General features: G+C 46.8%; 1 protein-coding gene across 6 annotated transcripts in view; it reads right to left on the bottom strand.

Moving 5' to 3' along the window:
• LOC139240521 (mesoderm induction early response protein 3-like) overlaps positions 1-5,488 on the bottom strand; it is a 92,212-nt gene extending 86,724 nt beyond the window's left edge. For 2 of the 6 annotated variants that reach the window (XM_070869076.1, XM_070869089.1), the window contains exon 1: positions 5,285-5,464. In XM_070869076.1, coding sequence (XP_070725177.1) covers positions 5,285-5,293 — 9 coding nt within the window. In that variant the 5' untranslated portion in view covers positions 5,294-5,464. The other 4 variants (XM_070869103.1, XM_070869084.1, XM_070869069.1 and 1 more) reach the window with 4 other exon arrangements.
• Positions 5,489-19,828: the final 14,340 nt, after the last annotated feature.

Consider the following 19,828-nt stretch of genomic DNA (forward strand, 5'->3'; position numbering starts at 1 on the left):
TCTTTCCCCAGCTGTTTGAAGGTTTTCTCCCGAGCTGCTTTTGCTCTCTCTCACTCCCCAAGACTGTTACCTCTTCCTCCCATTCCCCAGTTCTTTTTTGTAACTTGCTCTTTTGTCCACTGGCTGATTTATTTCCCTCTCCCCCCTTGCTGCTTCCCACCTGTGTCTGTTACATGGCAGTTTTCAGTCCATCCATCTCTGTGTCTGTCGCTCTCCCTGTCCAACCCCTAGCTATTTTCTTTTTCACTCCTCGGCTTTGAATCTCATTCCCCAGCTGTTTTCTCTTTCTTTCTCCCTCCCTCTTAATTATTTTGATCTCTTTTCCATTTTCCATCTCTCTCTCCTCGCTCTTAACCACTTGTTTTGTAGTTTGCTTTCTGGCTGTTTCTCATCTTGCTCTATGGCGGTTTGTGTGTCTCTCTCTCTACACATCTGACTCTATTCTACTTCACTCCTAGGCTGTTCTTTTTCTATCTTGCTCTCTGTCTCTAACAACAATTTTCTATTTCGTTCCCTGGCAGCGTTCTACCTCTTTCTTGCCTCGCTTTCCCTCTCCCCCCTCTATCTTTGTCCCTCTACATGGCTGTTTTATATTACTATCTTGCTGCACAATTTTCTGTCCCTCTCTTCCTCCCCAGGTATTTTTTTTTCCCATCTCTCTCCCTCAAATCACCTTTCAATCTGTCCCCCCATCCTTTTAAAAAAAAATTAATTCCTGGGATGTGGGCAAGGACAGCATTTATTGCCCACCCCTAATTGCCCTCAAGAGGGTGATGGTGAGCCGCCTTCTTTAACTGCTGCATTCCGAGTGGTGAAGGTACTCCCATAGCGCTGTTCGGGAGGGAGCTCCAGAATTTTGATCCAGGGTCGATGAAGGAAAGGCAAAATATTTCCAAGTCACGATGGTGATGTCGACGAAGTCTTGACAAGTTGCTGCAGTGTATCTTGTAGATGGTACACACTGCAGCCATGGTGTAGCAGTGGTGGAAGGAGTGAATGTTTAAGGTGAATGGGGGCCAATCAAGCAGACTGCTTTGTCCTGGATGGTGTTGAGCTTCTGGAGTGTTGTTGGAGCTGCACTCATCCAGGCAAATGGAGAGTATTCCATCACATTCCTGACTTGTGCCTTGTAGATGGTGAGTCAGGAGGTGAGGCACTCGCCGTAAAATACCAAGTCACTGACCTACTTTTATAGCCACAGTATTTATGTGGCTGGTCCAGTTAAGTTTCTGTTCAATGGTGACCTTCAGTATGTAGATTCAGCGATGGTAATGCTGTTGAATGTCAAGGAGCGTTGGTTAGAAGCTCTCTTGTTGGAGATGGTCATTGCCTGGCACTTGTGTCGCACGAATGTCACTTATCAGCCCAAGCCTGAATGACATCAAGGTCTTGCTGCATGCGGGCATGGACTGCTTCATTATCTGAGGAGTTGCGAATGGAACTGAACACTTCAATCATTCGCGAACATCCCCACTTCTGACCTTATGATGGAGGGAAGGTAATTGATGAAGGAGCTGAAGATGGTTGGGCCGAGGACTCTGCTCTGAGGAACTCCTGCAGCCACGTCCTGGGGTGAGATGATTAGCCTCCAACAACCATAACCATCTTCCTTTGTGCTAGGTATGACTCCAGCCAGTGGAGAGGTTTTCCCGATTTCCATTGACTTAAATTTTACGAGGGATCCTTGATGCTAGTCGGTCAAATGCTTCCTTGATGTCAAGGGCAGTCACTCTCACCTCACCTCTGGAATTCAGCTCTTTTATCCATGTTTGGACCAAGGCTGTAACGAAGTCTGGAGCCAAATGGTTCAAGTGGAACCGAAACGGAGCATCAGTGAGCAGGTTATTGGTGAGCAAGTGCTGCTTTAAAGCACTGTCAACGACACTTTCCATCACTTTGCTGATGATTGAGAGTAGACTGATGGGGCGGTAATTGGCCGGAGTGGATTTGTCCTGTTTTTTGAGGAGCGGACATACCTGGGCAGTTTTATACATTGTCAGGTAGATGCCAGTGTTGTAGCTGCACTGGAACAGCTTGGCTACAGGCATGGCTAGATCTGGAGCACAAGCCTTCAGCAACACAGCCGGAATATTGTTGTGGCCCATAGCCGTTGCTGTATCCAGTGTGCTCAGCCGTTTCTTGATATCACTTGGAGTGAATTGAATTGACTGAAGACTGGCTTTTGTGATGGTGGGGACCTCAAGAGGAGGCCGATATGGATCATCCACTTGGCACTTCTGAAGATGGTTGCAAATGCTTCAGCCTTGTCTTTTGCACTCACATGCTGGGTTCCGCCATCACTGAGGATGGGGATATTCATGGAGCCTCTTCCTCCCATTCGCTGTTTAATGGCTCATCACCATTCACGACTGGATGTGGCAGGACTTCAGAGCTTTGATCTGATCCGTTCCGTTGGTTGTGGGATCACTTTGCTCTGTCTATAGCATGCTGCTTCCGCTGTTTAACATGCTATAGACAGGTTTGTTACCTATAAACTTGATTATTCCTATGGTCTGGTGGCCAGCCACCCATTTTCCAAACTACATAAACTTGAGCACATCCAATCCTCTGCTGCCCGTAACCTAACACACGCCACGTCCCGTTCGCCCAGCACCCATATTCCCTGACCGATATTGGCTCCCAGTCCGGCAATGCCTCAATTTTAAAATGATCATACTTTTTTTCCCCCAAATCCTTCCATCTTTATCTCTGTAATCTCCTCCAGTCCAATAAATCTCCCGAAATATCTGCGCTACTCCAAATCCGGCTTCTTGTGCATCCCTGATTTTATTAGCTCCACCATTGGCAGCTGTGCCTTCTGCTGCCTAGGCCCTACGCTCTGGAATTCTCTCCCTAAACCTCTCTCCTCCTTTACAATGCTGCTTAAAAGCTATCTTGCACCGGTCCCAATATGTCCTAATGTAGCTCCGTGTCAAATTTTGATTGATAACACTCCTGTGACGCTTCTTGGGACGTTTTGCTACTTTAAAGGCAATGTATAAATGCACGTCGTTGTTTCCTCTCCCTGCCTTTTTCTTGACTTCCTCCGCCTGATTTCACCCTCTCTCATTCCCTCTGTCCGTTTTCTCCCCCTCTCCTTCCCATTCCCTCCGTCCGTCCGTTTTCTTCCCCCTCCTCTGCCCATTTCCTTCCCTCCCTCCTCCTCTGCCCATTTCCTTCACCCTCTCCTCCTCCTCTGCCCATTTCCTTCCCTCCCTCCTCCTCCTCTGCCCGTTTCCTTCCCCCTCTCCCCGTTTCCTTCCTCCTCCCCCTCCTCCTTTGCCCGTTTCCTTCCCCCCTCCTCCTCCTCCTCCTCCTCTGCCCGTTTCCTTCCCCCCTCCTCCTCCTCCTCCTCCTCTGCCCGTTTCCTTCCCCCCTCCTCCTCCTCTGCCCGTTTCCTTCCCCCTCCTCCTCCTCTGCCCGTTTCCTTCCCCCCTCCTCCTCCTCTGCCCGTTTCCTTCCCCCCTCCTCCTCCTCTGCCCGTTTCCTTCCCCCCCTCCTCCTCTGCCCGTTTCCTTCCCCCCTCCTCCTCTGCCCGTTTCCTTCCCCCCTCCTCCTCCTCTGCCCGTTTCCTTCCCCCCTCCTCCTCTGCCCGTTTCCTTCCCCCCTCCTCCTCTGCCCGTTTCCTTCCCCCCCCCTCCTCTGCCCGTTTCCTTCCCCCCCCCTCCTCTGCCCGTTTCCTTCCCCCCCCCTCCTCTGCCCGTTTCCTTCCCCCCCCTCCTCCTCCGCCCGTTTCCTTCCCCCCCCTCCTCCTCCGCCCGTTTCCTTCCCCCCTCCTCCTCCTCCTCCTCCTCTGCCCGTTTCCTTCCCCCCTCCTCCTCCTCCTCTGCCCGTTTCCTTCCCCCCTCCTCCACCTCCTCTGCCCGTTTCCTTCCCCCCCCTCCTCCTCCTCTGCCCGTTTCCTTCCCCCCCCTCCTCCTCCTCTGCCCGTTTCCTTCCCCCCCTCCTCCTCCTCCTCCTCCGCCCGTTTCCTTCCCACCCCTCCTCCTCCGCCCGTTTCCTTCCCCCCTCCTCCTCCTCTGCCCGTTTCCTTCCCCCCTCCTCCTCCTCCTCCTCCTCTGCCCATTTCCTTCCCCCGCCCCTCCTCCGCCGACCGTTTACTTCCCCCGCCCCTCCTCCTCCGCCCGTTTTCTTCCCCCGCCCTTCCTCCTCCGCCCGTTTCCTTCCCCCGCCCTCCTCCTCTGCCCGTTTCCTTCCCCCGCCCTCCTCCTCTGCCCGTTTCCTTCCCCTGCCCTTCCTCCTCCGCCCGTTTCCTTCCCCCGCCCCTCCTCCTCTGCCCGTTTCCTTCCCCCGCCCCTCCTCCTCTGCCCGTTTCCTTCCCTCCGCCCCATCTCCTCTGCCCATTTCCTTCGCCTTCTCTCCTCCTCTGCCCGTTTCCTTCGCCTTCTCTCCTCCTCTGCCCGTTTTCTTCGCCTTCTCTCCTCCTCTGCCCGTTTCCTTCGCCTTCTCTCCTCCTCTGCCCGTTTCCTTCGCCTTCTCTCCTCCTCTGCCCGTTTCCTTCGCCTTCTCTCCTCCTCTGCCCGTTTCCTTCCCCTCTCTCCTCCTCTGCCCGTTTCCTTCCCCTCTCTCCTTTGCCCTTCTCTGCCCATTTTCTATCCCTCGCCTTTGCTCGTTTTCTCTACCTTCCTTTTGCCTGTTTTCCCTCTCTCTCCCCCCGCCTATTTTTTTCATCCCTCTCTTTCCTTCCTCTGACCGGGTTCCACTGCGCTGCCTCTTTCCCGCAAACTAAAAGTTACTGGGCTCGGGCCCCCGCTAGCTGAGCCGTTCTCCGCCTCCTCCTCACAGTAACACAGAGCCAAGAGGCTGCGAAGCGGCGTCCCGCAACCACTGTCCGCTCTTTACCAACTACTCCGCCTTCTCGGCACAAGCTGCGGCCAACGGGACTGCGCTGGGCGGACACTGTCCGCGGCCTAGCGGCGCCGGCATTCGCCCTCCCCGCTCACAGACCGGACCCAGGGCGGCCGCCGCTGGTACCGCCGCTCCCTCCATCCACCCACCCATCAATCTATCCGTCTATCGAACGGGCTCCCGGCGCTTGTTGGAGCCGCGGCCTGACTCCTGCGGGTGCAGCTGCCGATGCCGGGGCTGGGTCCCCGCGTTGCGCTGCCGGGGCCAGGCCGGTCCGGTCCGGTCCGGGCCGCCGTCTCCCTACCTCCGCCATGTTGTTGCCTCTCCCGGAGAGCGAGCTGGCCAGCCCGAGACCCGGATGGAGGCAGACGGAGCTCTGCAACATTGGTTGTAATTGGTGGAACTGGGGGGGGAGACAATGTCAGCTCAACTTTACCGCTTTCATCTGCTCTCCTGTCCCAGCACCAGCATCGCCGCTTCTCGCCCACGCCACTCACTCACTCACTCTCCCCAAGACTTTTCTCCTTCTGCCCGACGTCTTATTCTAATTGGAGGGTTTTTTTCTCGAAACACTCTCAAATGGACTAAACAGTCGAGAGCAAGTTTTAGGAGTCAGAAAAAAGCCCAACCTGGAGATGAGCTGTCCCGCCCTTCGCTGATCGGATTGGCCGCACTCAGTTGCCTTGTCAGACCAATAATAATAATGTAATATTATTGAAGTAGGTGATGACTACCTTTCAGACTGGCTTCAGGTGAGCTCAGCACAGCTTTTCCTGACTCATAATTTGTCTGTGTGGTTTTTAAATCATTAAAGCTTTCGGAGTTCAGCAGTTTTATTGTTCTACTTTAGGAATGTGAAACCATTTTTCTGATTTCTTTTGAAAACAAAGTATAAAGAGTATCATGCTTGACCTGGAGGGCGAAAAATAAATATAACTACATTGTGTAAGTACATATTGTAAAATACTTTACTGCATTCGTGCTTTTTATGTAGTTTGAGCATCTTTACGGGATAGGTTGAATCAATACAAGTATAAATGAAATACAGCTATATTCAGTTTTATATATATATATATTAAAATGTTTATTGATCCCAAAATAAAAGTTTACATTCCGTTTTCATTCTAATTCTCACTCATATATATGTTGCCTTCGTTTATTATCGCTTGCAATTGAGATTGAAAATAGAGATGACCGACCTTGCGTGCTCTTCCTCGTTCTTTAAATGATTGCGCCCGCCACTTGTGCTGGAAATGAGCCAGATTGTTCAATTTGTTTTAATTGCCGGTGCTTTTAGTGTCCCCCTTCCCTTTTATAGGGGGCACTGGGGAAAATTGTGATTTTAGTGCCCAAAAAAAAACCAAAAAAAGAAAAACACAAAAAAAAACAAAAAAAAAGGGGGAAAAAAAAAGGGCCTTGTAAATGTCTGGAGTGTCACCCAGGTCGGGTGGCACCGTTTAATGTTTTATGTTTTGCAGGTGAACTCCAAAAAGAGTTTCAATATTGCAAAGCGCAAGATGGCCCATACCTCCCAGTAACGTTTGTCAACCTTGAACAAGAATTTGGATACCTCCCAGTCCCCACACCTGTAAATATCACAGAAGTTTGTGGAATGGTAGTTTGATTTTGTTTAGCAAACAGAGACTACGATAATAACGAGCAGCACAAAATAAATATCCACACACATAGGTCTGTGAGTGTGAGATCATTAACAAAACTGTATACATATATACCATAGAAGGATGATGGAATGGTGGAAAAGGCTCACAGTATCTGGAGAATGCAATAATTTGTCCAAATTTAAAACTGATATCAGTAAGTTCTTTATACAATGAGGGATCATCACATGGAATGATCTTCTGGGTAGGATAGTGTGATATATTCACAGAGCACAGCACACACAACTTCCTACATGGCAGGCAGCTCTCTCGGAAGCCTCCGGAATCTGCCTGGTTCTGTTTATTAATAACCCTGCACTTGCAGTACACAATACGTCCACATCCACAGTGTGGAGCTACAAACATTACAAGCTTACAGACATTACATTTCTCCCTCCTTAATGAAGAAGTTATTATAACAAACATCATACATAACTTTCATGTTTATACATAACAGGATATAAACTTTTTTTTCCATATTTACAAATTTAACTTTACCACTTGTTTTCTGTTTCGAAGAGGATACCTTCGCTCTCGAACAGAACCTTCCAAACCTGGTGTCGATTTCACACTCATTCGAGGCTCATCCTGAGGAATGGTTTCCTCCACGGAATTTCCTTGATTTTCATTTGAACTCACTTTAATTTCAGGCTCTTTGTTTTCCTGACTCGGACTCAGACTTTCATTCTGATTCTCTCCTGGATTTGTTTCCAGTACATTGGATTTAGGATTTGCTACTGGTGTATCAAAACTATCTGATGGGTCAGAAATAATTGAATCATTCCCACCTTCAACTCCTTCCATGTCTGTAGGTAAAATATGATCAATATGAACAAACCTAACCTGTCCATTATCAAACATCTTTACCAAATATGTGCGAGGACCACATATCTTCACCACTCTTCCTGGTAACCATTTTAACCATTTATGGTGATGGTTCTTCACTCACACCTTCTGGTTTAATTTCACACTTCTCTCTTTTACTCTATCTCTATCATGATTCTCTTTCTGTCTTAATTGTGTCTCTTCTACAGACTGTGCCAAATTTGGTTTTAACAACGAGAATCTGGTTTGTGGCTGTCATTTGAGAAACAACTCTGCTGGTATTCTACCAGTAGTTGTATGAGGAGTATTTTGATATGTAATCAAAAAAATAGCCAATTTGTGATCCAATGACAACTGTTGTTTCCTTGAATTTGGATTTAACATTTGTTTTATGAGGGCACGTTTTACAATTTGTACAGTGCGCTCTGCTGCACCATTCAAAGCAGGATGGTATGGTGGAACCTTGGTATGTTTCACACCATTTTTGCTTGCCCTAGTAACTTAAAATTTTGGAGCCTTGTTTGCAATTGTGGTCCATTATCTGAAACAATCTCTTCAGGGAGGCCAAATGAAGAAAATCATTTTCGTAAAATGTCCAATGTTTTACTTGTTGTTATTTTCCACATTGCAAACATCTCAACCCACTTCGAATGGCTATCAAGCACAATGAACAATTGTTGTCCTTCTAACTCATCAAAATCAATATGGAGCCTTTGCCACACCCTGAGAGGCCATTTCCATGGCTGTAATGGTGCTGGTAGTGGTTGCTTGCTTACCGATTGACATGTCGTACACTGATTCACGATGTACTCTGTATCTTTATCAATACCTGGCCACCATAAGTAACTGCGTGCAAAACTCTTGGTCAAGCACATTCCCAGGTGCTGGTCATGGAGGTCTCCTAATAATTTTGACCTGAATTTATTTGGTATAACCACTCTTGCACCCCACATGATACATAAGAACATAAGAATTAGGAACAGGAGTAGGCCATCTAGCCCCTCGAGCCTGCTCCGCCATTCAATAAGATCATGGCTGATCTGGCCGTGGACTCAGCTCCACTTACCCGCCCGCTCCCCGTAACCCTTAATTCCCTTATTGGTTAAAAATCTATCTATCTGTGATTTGAATACATTCAATGAGCTAGCCTCAACTGCTTCCTTGGGCAGAGAATTCCACAGATTCACAACCCTCTGGGAGAAGAAATTCCTTCTCAACTCGGTTTTAAATTGGCTCCCCCTATTTTGAGACTGTGCCCCCCAGTTCTAGTCTCCCCGACCAGTGAATACAATCTTTATCGACTGATAATTTATTCCTACGAATGAAGAATGGAAGTGCATCTTTGTCTGTTACCTAGTTTGGCCATCCATTTGCAATATACTCATATACCTTTGACATCACTGGGTCACGTTTGGTTGCTCTACCAATCTCCTCAGCTGTGACTGGCAGTTCATCAATGTATGAAAAATAAAACACTTCTTCCCTATCGGGTGTAACTTGTGATGGGGAAGGCAATCTAGACATTGCATCAGCATTACTGTGATCAGCTGATCATCTGTATTCAATATCATATGTATATGCTGACAAAATCAAAGCCATCTCTGCATTCAGGCTGCAGCGACTGTTGGAATTGGGGACTTTGGATGGAGAATTGCTGTTAGAGGCTTCAGGTCCGTAACGATGGTAAACTTACGACCGAACAAGTATTTGTGAAACTTCTTGACCCCAAAAATGAATGCCAAAGCTTCCCTTTCGATTTGCGCATAATTACTCTCACTGGCACTGAGAGTACGTGAAGCAAAAGCAATTGGTCTCTCCTCCCCACTACGTGATACATGAGAGATTACTGCCCCAACTCCATACGGACATGCTAGCTTAATCTCCTCAGATATGTCATAGTGAACTAACATGGTGCTCTCTACCAATTTGCTTTTACACTCCTTGAATACTGTATCACATTCTTTTGACCACTTCCAATAGACCTGTATTTTCAAAAGTTCTTTCAGTGGATGTAATACTGTAGCCAAATTTGGAAGGAATTTCCCATAATAGTTCAAAAGATCCAAGAATGAACGAAGTTCAGTGACATTCCTGGGAGTGGGTGCATTTCTAATTGCATCTAATTTTTCCTTGTTTGGATGTAAACCATCTTTGTCTACTCTGTACCCTAAGTACTCCACTGAGTTTTTAAATAACTCACACTTATGAGCAGACACTCGTACTCTGTGCTTCTCTAGCCGTTTGAGGACTTCATTCAATATGTTGTTATGAATTTGCCTATTTGGTGCTGAAATTAGTATGTCATCCAAATAACATACTACCCCTTCAATACCTTGCAAAATCTGGTTCATCACCCCTTGGAATATGGCAGGGGCGGAAGACACTCCAAACGGTAGCCTATTAAATTGATATAGGCCTAGATGAGTATTTATAGTCAAACATGACTTGGACTCCTCATCTAGTTCAAGCTGTAAGTAGGCATTTGTAAGATCCAGTTTTGAGAAGATCTGACCACCTGTCAGTGATGTGAACAAATCTTCTATATTCAGCAATGTATTGGGGACATTACCCTCTAGAACCTGGTTTACCTTATAATCACCACACAATCTTACCTTCCCATCGGACTTAGGTACAACAACAATGAGTGTAGCCCAATTACATCGATCTATCTTACAAATAATGTTCTCAGACTCTAGTCTTTTGAGTTCTTGCTCAACTTTCTCCTTCAGTGCATATGGTACAGAACGTGGCTTGTAGTAAACTGATCTAGCGTCCTTCTGTATCCTGACACTCGCCTTGGAGCCTTGGATCGGACTGCCCGTTTCGCAGAACACCTTCGGATACTTCTTGATAACATAGAAACATAGAAAATAGGTACAGGAGTAGGCCATTCGGCCCTTCGAGCCTGCACCACCATTCAACATGGTCATGGCTGATAATTCACCTCAGTACCCCTTTCCCGCTTTCTCTCCATACCCCTTGATCCCTTTAGCCGTAAGGGCTATATCTAACTCCCTCTTGAACATATCCAATGAACTGGCATCAACAACTCTCTGCGGCAGGGAATTCCACAGGTTAACAACTCTTTGAGTGAAGAAGTTCCTCCTCATCTCAGTCCTAAATGGTCTACCCCTTATTCTAAGACTGTGTCCCCTGGTTCTGGACTTCCCCAACATCGGGAACATTCTTCCCGCATCTAACCTGCCCCGTCCCGTCAGATTCTTATACGTTTCTAAGAGATCCCCTCTCATCCTTCTAAACTCCAGTGTATAAAGGCCCAGTTGATCCAGACTCCTTCGCTGCACTCCCTCAATAGCAAGAACATTCTTCCTCAGATTAGGAGATCAAAACTGAACACAATATTCCAGGTGAGGCCTCACCAAGGCCCAATACAATTGCAGTAAGACCTCCCTGCTCCTATAATCAAATCACCTAGCTATGAAGGCCAACATGCCATTTGCCTTCTTCACCGCCTGCTGCACCTGCATGCCAACTTTCAATGACTGATGAACCATGACACCCAGGTCTCGTTGACCTCCCCTTTTCCTAATCTGCCACCATTCAGATAATACTCTGCCCTCGTGTTTCTGGCACCAAAGTGGATAACCTCACATTTATCCACATTATACTGCATCTGCCATGCATTTGCCCACTCACCCAATCTGTCCAAATCACCCTGCAGCCTCTTAGCATCCTCCTCACAGCTCACACCACCACCCAGTTTAGTGTCATCTGCAAACTTGGAGATATTACACTCAATTCTTTCATCCAAATCATTAATGTATAATGTAAAGAGCTGGGGTCCCAACACTGAGCCCTGTGGCACTCCACTAGTCACTGCCTCCCATTCCGAAAAGGACCCATTTATCCCGACTCTCTGCTTCCTGTCTGCCAATCAATTCTCTATCCACACCAGTACATTACCCCCAATACCATGTGCTTTGATTTTGCACACCAATCTCTTATGTGGGACCTTGTCAAATGTCTTTTGAAAGTCCAAATACATCACATCCACTGGTTCTCCCTTGTCCACTCTACTAGTTACATCCTCAAAAAAATCCTGAAGATTTGTCAAGCATGATTTCCCTTTCACAAATCCATGCTGACTTGGACCGATCCTTTCACTGCTCTCCAAATGCGCTGCTATTTCATCCTTAATAATTGACTCCAACATTTTCCCCACTACTGATGTCAGACTAACCGGTCTATAATTACCCGTTTTCTCTCTCCCTCCTTTTTTAAAAAGTGGTGTTACATTAGCTACCCTCCAGTCCATAGGAACTGATCCAGAGTCGATAGACTGTTGGAAAATGATCACCATCCACTATTTCTAGGGCTACCTCCTTAAGTACTCTGGGATGCAGACAATCAGGCCCCGAGGATTTATCGGCCTTCAATCCCATCAATTTCCCCAACACAATTTCCCGCCTAATAAGGATATCCGTCAGTTCCTCCTTCTCACTAGACCCACTGTCCCCTAGTACATCAGGAAGGTCATTTGTGTCTTCCTTCGTGAAGACAGAACCGAAGTATTGGTTCAATTGGCCTGCCATTTCTTTGTTCTCCATTATAATTTCACCTGAATTCGACTGCAAGGTACCTACGTTCGTCTTCACTGATCTTTTTCTCTTCACATATCTATAGAAGCTTTTGCAGTCAGTTTTTATGTTCCCGGCAAGCTTCCTCTCGTACTCTATTTCCCCCCTCCTAATGAAACCCTTTGTCCTCCTCTGCTGAATTCTAAATTTCTCCCAGTCCTCAGGTTTACTGCTTTTTCTGGCCAACTTATATGCCTCTTCCTTGGATCTAACACTATCCTAATTTCCCTTGTTAGCCATGATTGAGCCATCTTCCCTGTTTTATTTTTACTCCAGACAGGGATGTGCAACTGTTGAAGTTCATCCATGTGATCTATAAATGTTTGCCATTGCCCATCCATCGTCAACCCTTTAAGTAACATTTGCCTGTCAATTCTAGCCAATTCGCGCCTCATGCCGTCGAAGTTAGCTTTCCTTAAGTTTAGGACCCTAGTTTCTGATTTAACTGTGTCACTCTCCATCTTAATAAAGAGTTCTACCATATTATGGTCACTCTTCCCCAAGGGACTTCGCACAACAAGATTGCTAATTAGTCCCTTCTCGTTACACATCACCCAGTCTAGGATGGCCAGCTCTCTAGTTAGTTCCTCGACATATTGGTCAAGAAAACCATCTCTAATACACTCCAGGAAATCCTCCTCCACTGCATTGCTGCCAGTTTGGTTTGCCCAATCTATATGTAAATTAAAGTCGCCCATGATAACTGCTGTACCTTTATTGCACACATCCCTTATTTCTTGTTTGATGCTGTCCCCAACCTACTACTATTTGGCGGCCTGTACACAACTCCCACCAGCGTTTTCTGCCCTTCGGTATTCCGCAGCTCCACTCATACCGATTCCACATCATCCAAGCCAATGTCTTTCCTTACTATTAATTTCCTCTTTAACCAGCAACGCCACCCAGCCTCCTTTTCCTCTCTGTCTATCCTTCCTAAATGCTGAATACCCCTGGATGTTGAGTTCCCAGCCTTGGTCACACTGGAGCCATGTCTCCGCGATGCCAATTACCTCGTACCTGTTAACTGCTATCTGCGCAGTTAATTCGTCCACCTTATTCCGAATGCTCCCCGCATTGAGGCACAGAACTTTCAGGCTTGTCTTTTTAACACACTTTGACCCTTTAGAATTCTGCTGTAAAGTATCCCTTTTTGTTTTTTGTCTTGTGTTTCTCTGCCCTCCACCTTTACTATTCTCCTTTCTATTTTTTGCTTCTGTCTCCATTTTATTCCCCTCTGTCTCCCTGCATAGGTTCCCATCCCCCTGCCATATTAGTTTAACTCCTCCCCAACAGCACTAGCAAACACACCCCCAAGGACATTGGTTCCGGCCCTGCCCAAGTGCAGACTGTCCGGTTTGTACTGGTCTCACCTCCCCCAGAACCGGTTCCAATCTCCCAGGAATTTGAATCCCTCTCTTCTGCACCACTGCTCAAGCCACGTATTCATCTGAGCTATCCTGCGATTCCTACTCTGACTAGCACGTGGCACTGGTCGCAATCCTGAGATTACTACTTTTGAGGTCCTACTTTTTAATTTAACTCCTAGCTCATTAAATTCATCTCGTAAGACCTCATCCCGTTTTTTACCTATATCGTTGGTACCAATGTGTATTTTTTTTTTCAGAATGTCCTGCACCCGCTCCGAGACATCCTTGACCCTTGCACCAGGGAGGCAACATACCATCCTGGAGTCTCGGTTGCGGCCGCAGAAACGCCTATCTATTCCCCTTACAATCAAATCCCCTATCACTATTGCTCTCCCACTCTTTTTCCTGCCCTCCTGTGCAACAGAGCCAGCCACAGTGCCATGAACCTGGCTGTTGCTGCTCTCCCCTGATGAGTCATCCCCCCCAACAGTAATCAAAGTGGTGTATCTGTTTTGCAGGGTGATGACCGCAGGGGACCCCTGCACTACCTTCCTTGCACTGCTCTTCCTGTTGGTCTTCCATTCCCTATCTAGCTGTGGACCCTTTACCTGCGGTAAGACCAATTCACTAAATGTGCTATTCATACCATTCTCAGTATCGTGCATGCTCCAGAGTGAATCCACCCGCAGCTCCAGTTCCGCAATGCGGTTTGTCAGGAGCTGGAGGCGGATACACTTCCCGCACACGTAGTCGTCAGGGACACCAGAGGCGTCCCTGATTTCCCACATGGTACAGGAGGAGGATAACACGTGTCCGAGCTCTCCTGCCATGACTTAACCCCTAGATTAACTTAATTTGGCAACAACAATGCTAAAGGTTACTTACTGAAATAGAAAAGAAAAAGAAAAGCTACTCACCAATCACTTACCCCCTTGGCTGTGATGTCACCTTTCGATTTCTTTCTACTTTTTTGCCTTCTCGCCCCGCTGCAGCTGCACAAGCTGGGCCTCTCCAACGCACTCACCGAACTGCCGCCGCGTTGGGCCTTTTATAGGCCTGCCTCAGCGATCTCCCGCCTCTCCAACGCACTCCCCGAACTGCTGCCATGTTGGGCCTTTTATAACCTCATCCGTTGATGAAAATTTTGCTTTCGCACAGAAAATCTTACTCCAATCCAGCTTCAGTGAGCTCAACCAATTTCGGAAGTCTCCGGAATTGCCTGGTTCTGTTTAATGATTAACTCTGCAATTGCAGTACACAATACGTCCACATCCACAGTGTGGAGTTACAAACATTACAAGCTTACAGACATTACAATTTCTTCCCAGTAAGGCAGACTTGTCTCCTTTCACTACTATTCGAGGCAAGTTCTGAAATTGATCTTTATATTTCACCGGTCCGGTGATACGACCTACCACAGAAATTTTATCTCCCGAGTAGCCTCGCAGCTCTATCTTGGATTTCTCCAGTTGAAAATCACGCAATTTGTCGCAGTACAGTGACTCCGGTACTAAACTCACGGATGCACCCGTGTCGATTTCCATTGGTATCTTGAATCCCACAACATCTATGTGGATTTTAATGCTTTCCGAATCGCTGTCCGTTAACCTCGTGCTCCTGATGACGTGTAACTCTAACATCTCCTCGTCCTGTTGTTGTTCTTCCATGCTGTGTAGTCTCTTGGGATTTCTACTCATAGCTTTAAAAGCTGGTTTACCCTTCAGTCGGCATGCCTTCACAAGATGCCCAATCTTCCTGCAGAAGAAGCGCTCTCCCTTCACATATGGACAACTTTGAGCAATGTGTTGTCCCAGGCACCTATAGCACGACTTTGACGCCCTGTTGGAATTTCCAGTTTCTGAGACTTTGGGCCCCCACCGACTTTTACTTTGAACCTGCAGGTGATTTACCTCGGTTGACTGACGACCGTAATTATTATGAAATTCTCGGGAATATTGATCGGCTATGCCCATCGACCTCGCTGTCTGACAAGCCATCTCAAAAGTCAAGTCATCCGTCGTCAATAACTTCCTTCTGATCGCATCATTTTTCACCCCACAAACAAAATGATCCCGCAATGCTCGGTTTTGAAAGTTTCCAAAATTACAGTGCATCGATAGCTTTTTTAATGCTATGATGTAATCACTGATACTTTAATCAGTCTATTGATTCCGAATCCCAAAACGATAGCTTTCAGCAATTTCTAACGGTTTGGGGTTATAGTGCTGCTCCAGCTTCATTAAAATCTCTCGAGCGTTGTGTCCTTTGGCTCGTCAGGCACAAGCAGATTTACAAGGGTCTCGTACAATGCTGGACCTACCTCCGATAAGAAGATCGCTTTCTTACATTCCAACACAGCCCGGTTCTGGACTGCATTGTCTGGAACTTCGATTATGTTATTTGCAGTGAAATACATTTCTAGCTGATCCACATACGCTTTAAAACGTTCCCGGTCGTGTCTATATTCCCCCAAATGTCCGATTACACCTGCCATTTTAATCTCTAGCTGTTCACACCGTGTGCTGTATTTTACCTTGGATTTTGTAGCTTTTTTCCAAAGACAGAAACTTCCAAAGTCTCTCTGTCGGCTGGCTGAATCCTTCACCAACAAAATTTAAGCTTTAAATCATTCAAAAAATCCCATCTCATCGCCAAAGTGATATATTCACAGAGCACAAGCACACACAGCTTCCTCCATGGAAGGCAGTTCTCTCGGAAGCCTCCGGAATCTGCCTGGTTCTGTTTTTTATTAACTCTGCAGTTGCAGTACACAATACGTCCACATCCACAGTATGGAGCTACAAACCTGACAAGCTGAAAGACATTACAGATAGTAGAGGCAATAATCCTGGAATAATTTATGAAAGAAACTTGCAATTATATAATGCCACTCATAAATGCCTCAATGTACTTTAAACAATGAATTTCTTTGACGTGCAGGGATTATTATGTAAGCAAGGACAGTAGTTAAATTGCGTACACTGTGATTCCACGAACCGGAATTGCACAAGAACATAAGAAATGGAAGCAGGAGTAGGCCATACGACCACTCGAGCCTGCTCCGCCATTTAATACGATCATGGCTGATCCGATCATGGACTCGGGTCCACTTCCCTGCCCGCTCCCCATAACCCCTTAATCCCTTATCGGTTACTCTCTGTCTTAAATTTATTCAATGTCCCGGCTTCCACAGCTCTCTGAGGCAGCACATTCCACAGATTTACAACCCTCTGAGAGAAGAAATTCCTCCCCATCTCAGTTTTAAATGGGCGGGCCCTTATTCTAAGATTGTGCCCCCTAGTTCAAGTCTCCCCTATCAGTGGAAACATCTCACCTTGTCAAACCCCCTCATAATCTTACACGTTTCGAGAATTCTTCTGAATTCCAATGAGTAGAGGCCCACCTTCCTCAACCTTTCCTCATAAGTCAACCCCCTCATCTCCGGAATCAACCTAATGAACCTTCTCTGAACTGCCTCCAAAGCAAGTATATCCTTTTGTAAATATGGAAACCAAAACTGCGCAGTATTCCAGGTGTGGCTTCATCAATACCCTGTATAACCGTAGCCAGACTTCCCTGCTTTTATACTCCATCCCCTTTGCAATAAAGGCCAAGATTCCGTTGGCCTTCCTGATCACTTGCTGTACCTGCATACTAACCTTTTGTGTTTCATGCACAAGTACTCCCAGGTCCCACTGTACTGCAGCACTTTGCAATTTTTCTCCATTTAAATCATAACTTGCTCTTTGATTTTTTTCTGCCAAAGTGCATGACCTCGCACTTTCCAACATTATACTCCATCTGCCAAATTTTGCCCACTCACTTAGCCTGTCTATGTCCTTTTGCAAATTTTTTGTGTCCTCTCACACATTGCTTTTCTCCCATCTTTCTATCATCAGCAAACTTGGCTATGTTACAGTCGGTGCTTTCTTCCAAGTCGTTAATATAGATTGTAAATAGTTGGGGTCCCAGCACTGATCCCTGCGGCACCCCACTAGTTACTGATGGCCAACCCGAGAATGAATCATTTATCCCAACTCTCTGTTTTCTGTTAGTTAGCCAATCCTCTATCCATTCTAATATATTACCCCTAACCCCGTGAACTTTTATCTTGTGCAATAACCTTTTATGTGGCACCCTGTCAAATGCCTTCTGGAAGTCTAAATACACCACATCCACTGGTTCCCCTTTATCCACCCTAATCGTTACATCCTCAAAGAATTCCAGCAAATTTGTCAAACATGACTTCCCCTTCAAAAATCCATGCTGACTCTGCCTGACCGAATTATGCTTTTCCAAATGTCCTGCTGCTGCTTCTTTAATAATGGACTCCAACATTTTCCCAACCACAGATGTTAGGCTAACTGGTCTATAGTTTCCTGCTTTTTGTCTGCCTCCTTTTTTAAAGAGGGGTGTTACATTTGCAGTTTTCCAGTCTGCTGGAACCTCCCCAGAATCCAGGGACTTTTGGTAAATTACAACCAATGCATCCACTATCCCTGTCGCTACTTCTCTTAAGACCCTAAGATGCAAGCCATCAGGTCCAGGGGATTTATCCGCCTTTAGTCCCATTATCTTACTGAGTACCACCTCCTTAGTGATTCTGATTGTGTTCTTCCCCCGCTATAGCCCCTTGACTATCCACTGTTGGGATAAAGGGCACAGAATGTACCGGGTGGGGGACTTCAATGTTCATCACCAAGAGTGGCTTGATAGCAGCATTACGAGCCAAGCTGGCCGAGTTCTGAAGGACATAGCTGCCAGACTGGGCCGGCAGCAGGTGGTGAGAGAACCAACACGAGAGGAAAAACCTACTTGATCTTGTCTTCACTAATCTACTTGTCGCAGATGCATCTGTTCATGACAGCATTGGTAGCATGATCACTGCACAATCCTTGTGCAGAAGAAGTCCCGCCTTCACACTGAAGACACCCTCCATCGTGTTGTGTGTCACTACCACTGCACTAAATGGGAGAGTGAGTTGACCTCGACTCTCTGTGATGTGTGTGTGCACGAGGTCAGTGCAGCAGAACAGGTCTCCAGTCGTCTTGGTTAACCCTTGCCACTGGATGAAGGCCGAACTCTGTCAAGCCCGTGTGGTGGCTAATGTGCAACGGTCACCACATGTTAAAAAAATCCACGCTCAGGCATCTTCCACCCCTCGAGTTCAGGACTGGAATATCGGGTTCTTCATTGAAACATCTTTTGATGTGGAAGCAAGTCATCCTCATTCGAGGGACTGCCTATGATGATGATGATGATTGTTTGTGTCCTCAACCATAAAGACTGATACAAAGAGCCTGTTTATCTCTTTTTTTTTTTGGTGATTTTGGATGAGGGTAGATGTTGGCCGAGACATGAGGAAAACTCAGTGTTTTTCTTTGAGTAGTGAGATGGAAACTTTTAATAACATGCGAACCATGAGAACAAACAGACGTTGATGTAACATCTCATTCCAAGGATGGCAATTCCAAAACTGCAGCATTCCTAAAGTAATAAAGTATTATCGATAGTTTATATGCTCAAGGCTTGGAATGGGACTAGAATATATATCATCATAGGCAGTCCCTCGGAATCAAGGAAGACTTGCTTGTACTCTTAAAATGAGCTCTTAGGTGGCTGAACAGTCTAATATGAGAACCACAGTCTCTGTCACAGGTGGGACAGATAGCTGTTGAGGGAAGGGGTGGGTGGGACTGGTTTGCCGCATGCTCTTTCCGCTGCCTGCGCTTGATTTCTGCATGCTCTCGGCGATGAGACTCGAGGTGCTCAGCACCCTCCCAGATGCACTTTCTCCACTTAGGGCGGTCTTTGGCCAGGGACTCCCAGGTGTCAGTGGGGATGTTGCATTTTATCAGGGAGGCTTTGAGGGTGTCCTTGTAATGTCTTGTCCTCTGCCCACCTTTGGCTCATTTTCCGTGAAGGAGTTCCGAGTACAGCGCTTGCTTTGGGAGTCTCGTATTTGGCATGCGAACAATGTGACCTGCCCAGTGGAGCTGATCAAGTGTGGTCAGTGCTTCAATGCTGGGGATATTGGCCTGGTCGAGGATGCTAATCTTGGTGCGTCTATCCTCCCAGGGCATCTGTAGGATCTTGTGGCGACATCGTTGGTAGTATTTCTCCAGCGACTTGAGGTGTCTTCTTACATGGTCCATGTCTCTGAACCATGCAGGAGGGCGGGTATTACTACAGCCCATGATTTTGGTGCCAGTTTTGAGGGCCTGGTCTTCAAACACTCTTTTCCTCAGGCTGCTGAAGGCTGCACTGGTGCACTGGAGGCGGTCTTGAATCTCGCCGTCAATGTCTGCCCTTGTTGCTAAGAGGCTCCCCAGGTATGGGAAATGGTCCACGTTGTCCAGGGCAGCGCTGTGGATCTTGATGACTGGGAGACAGTGCTGTGCAGCGAGGACAGGCTGGTGGAGGACCTTTGTCTTACGGATGTTTAGCGTAAGGCCCATGATTTAGAACGCCTCAGTAAATACGTTGACTATGTCCTGGAGTTCAACCTCTGTATGTGCGCATACGCAGGCAT

Source organism: Pristiophorus japonicus, chromosome 2 (genome assembly GCF_044704955.1).
Source record: "Pristiophorus japonicus isolate sPriJap1 chromosome 2, sPriJap1.hap1, whole genome shotgun sequence".
Lineage (NCBI taxonomy): Eukaryota > Metazoa > Chordata > Chondrichthyes > Pristiophoridae > Pristiophorus > Pristiophorus japonicus.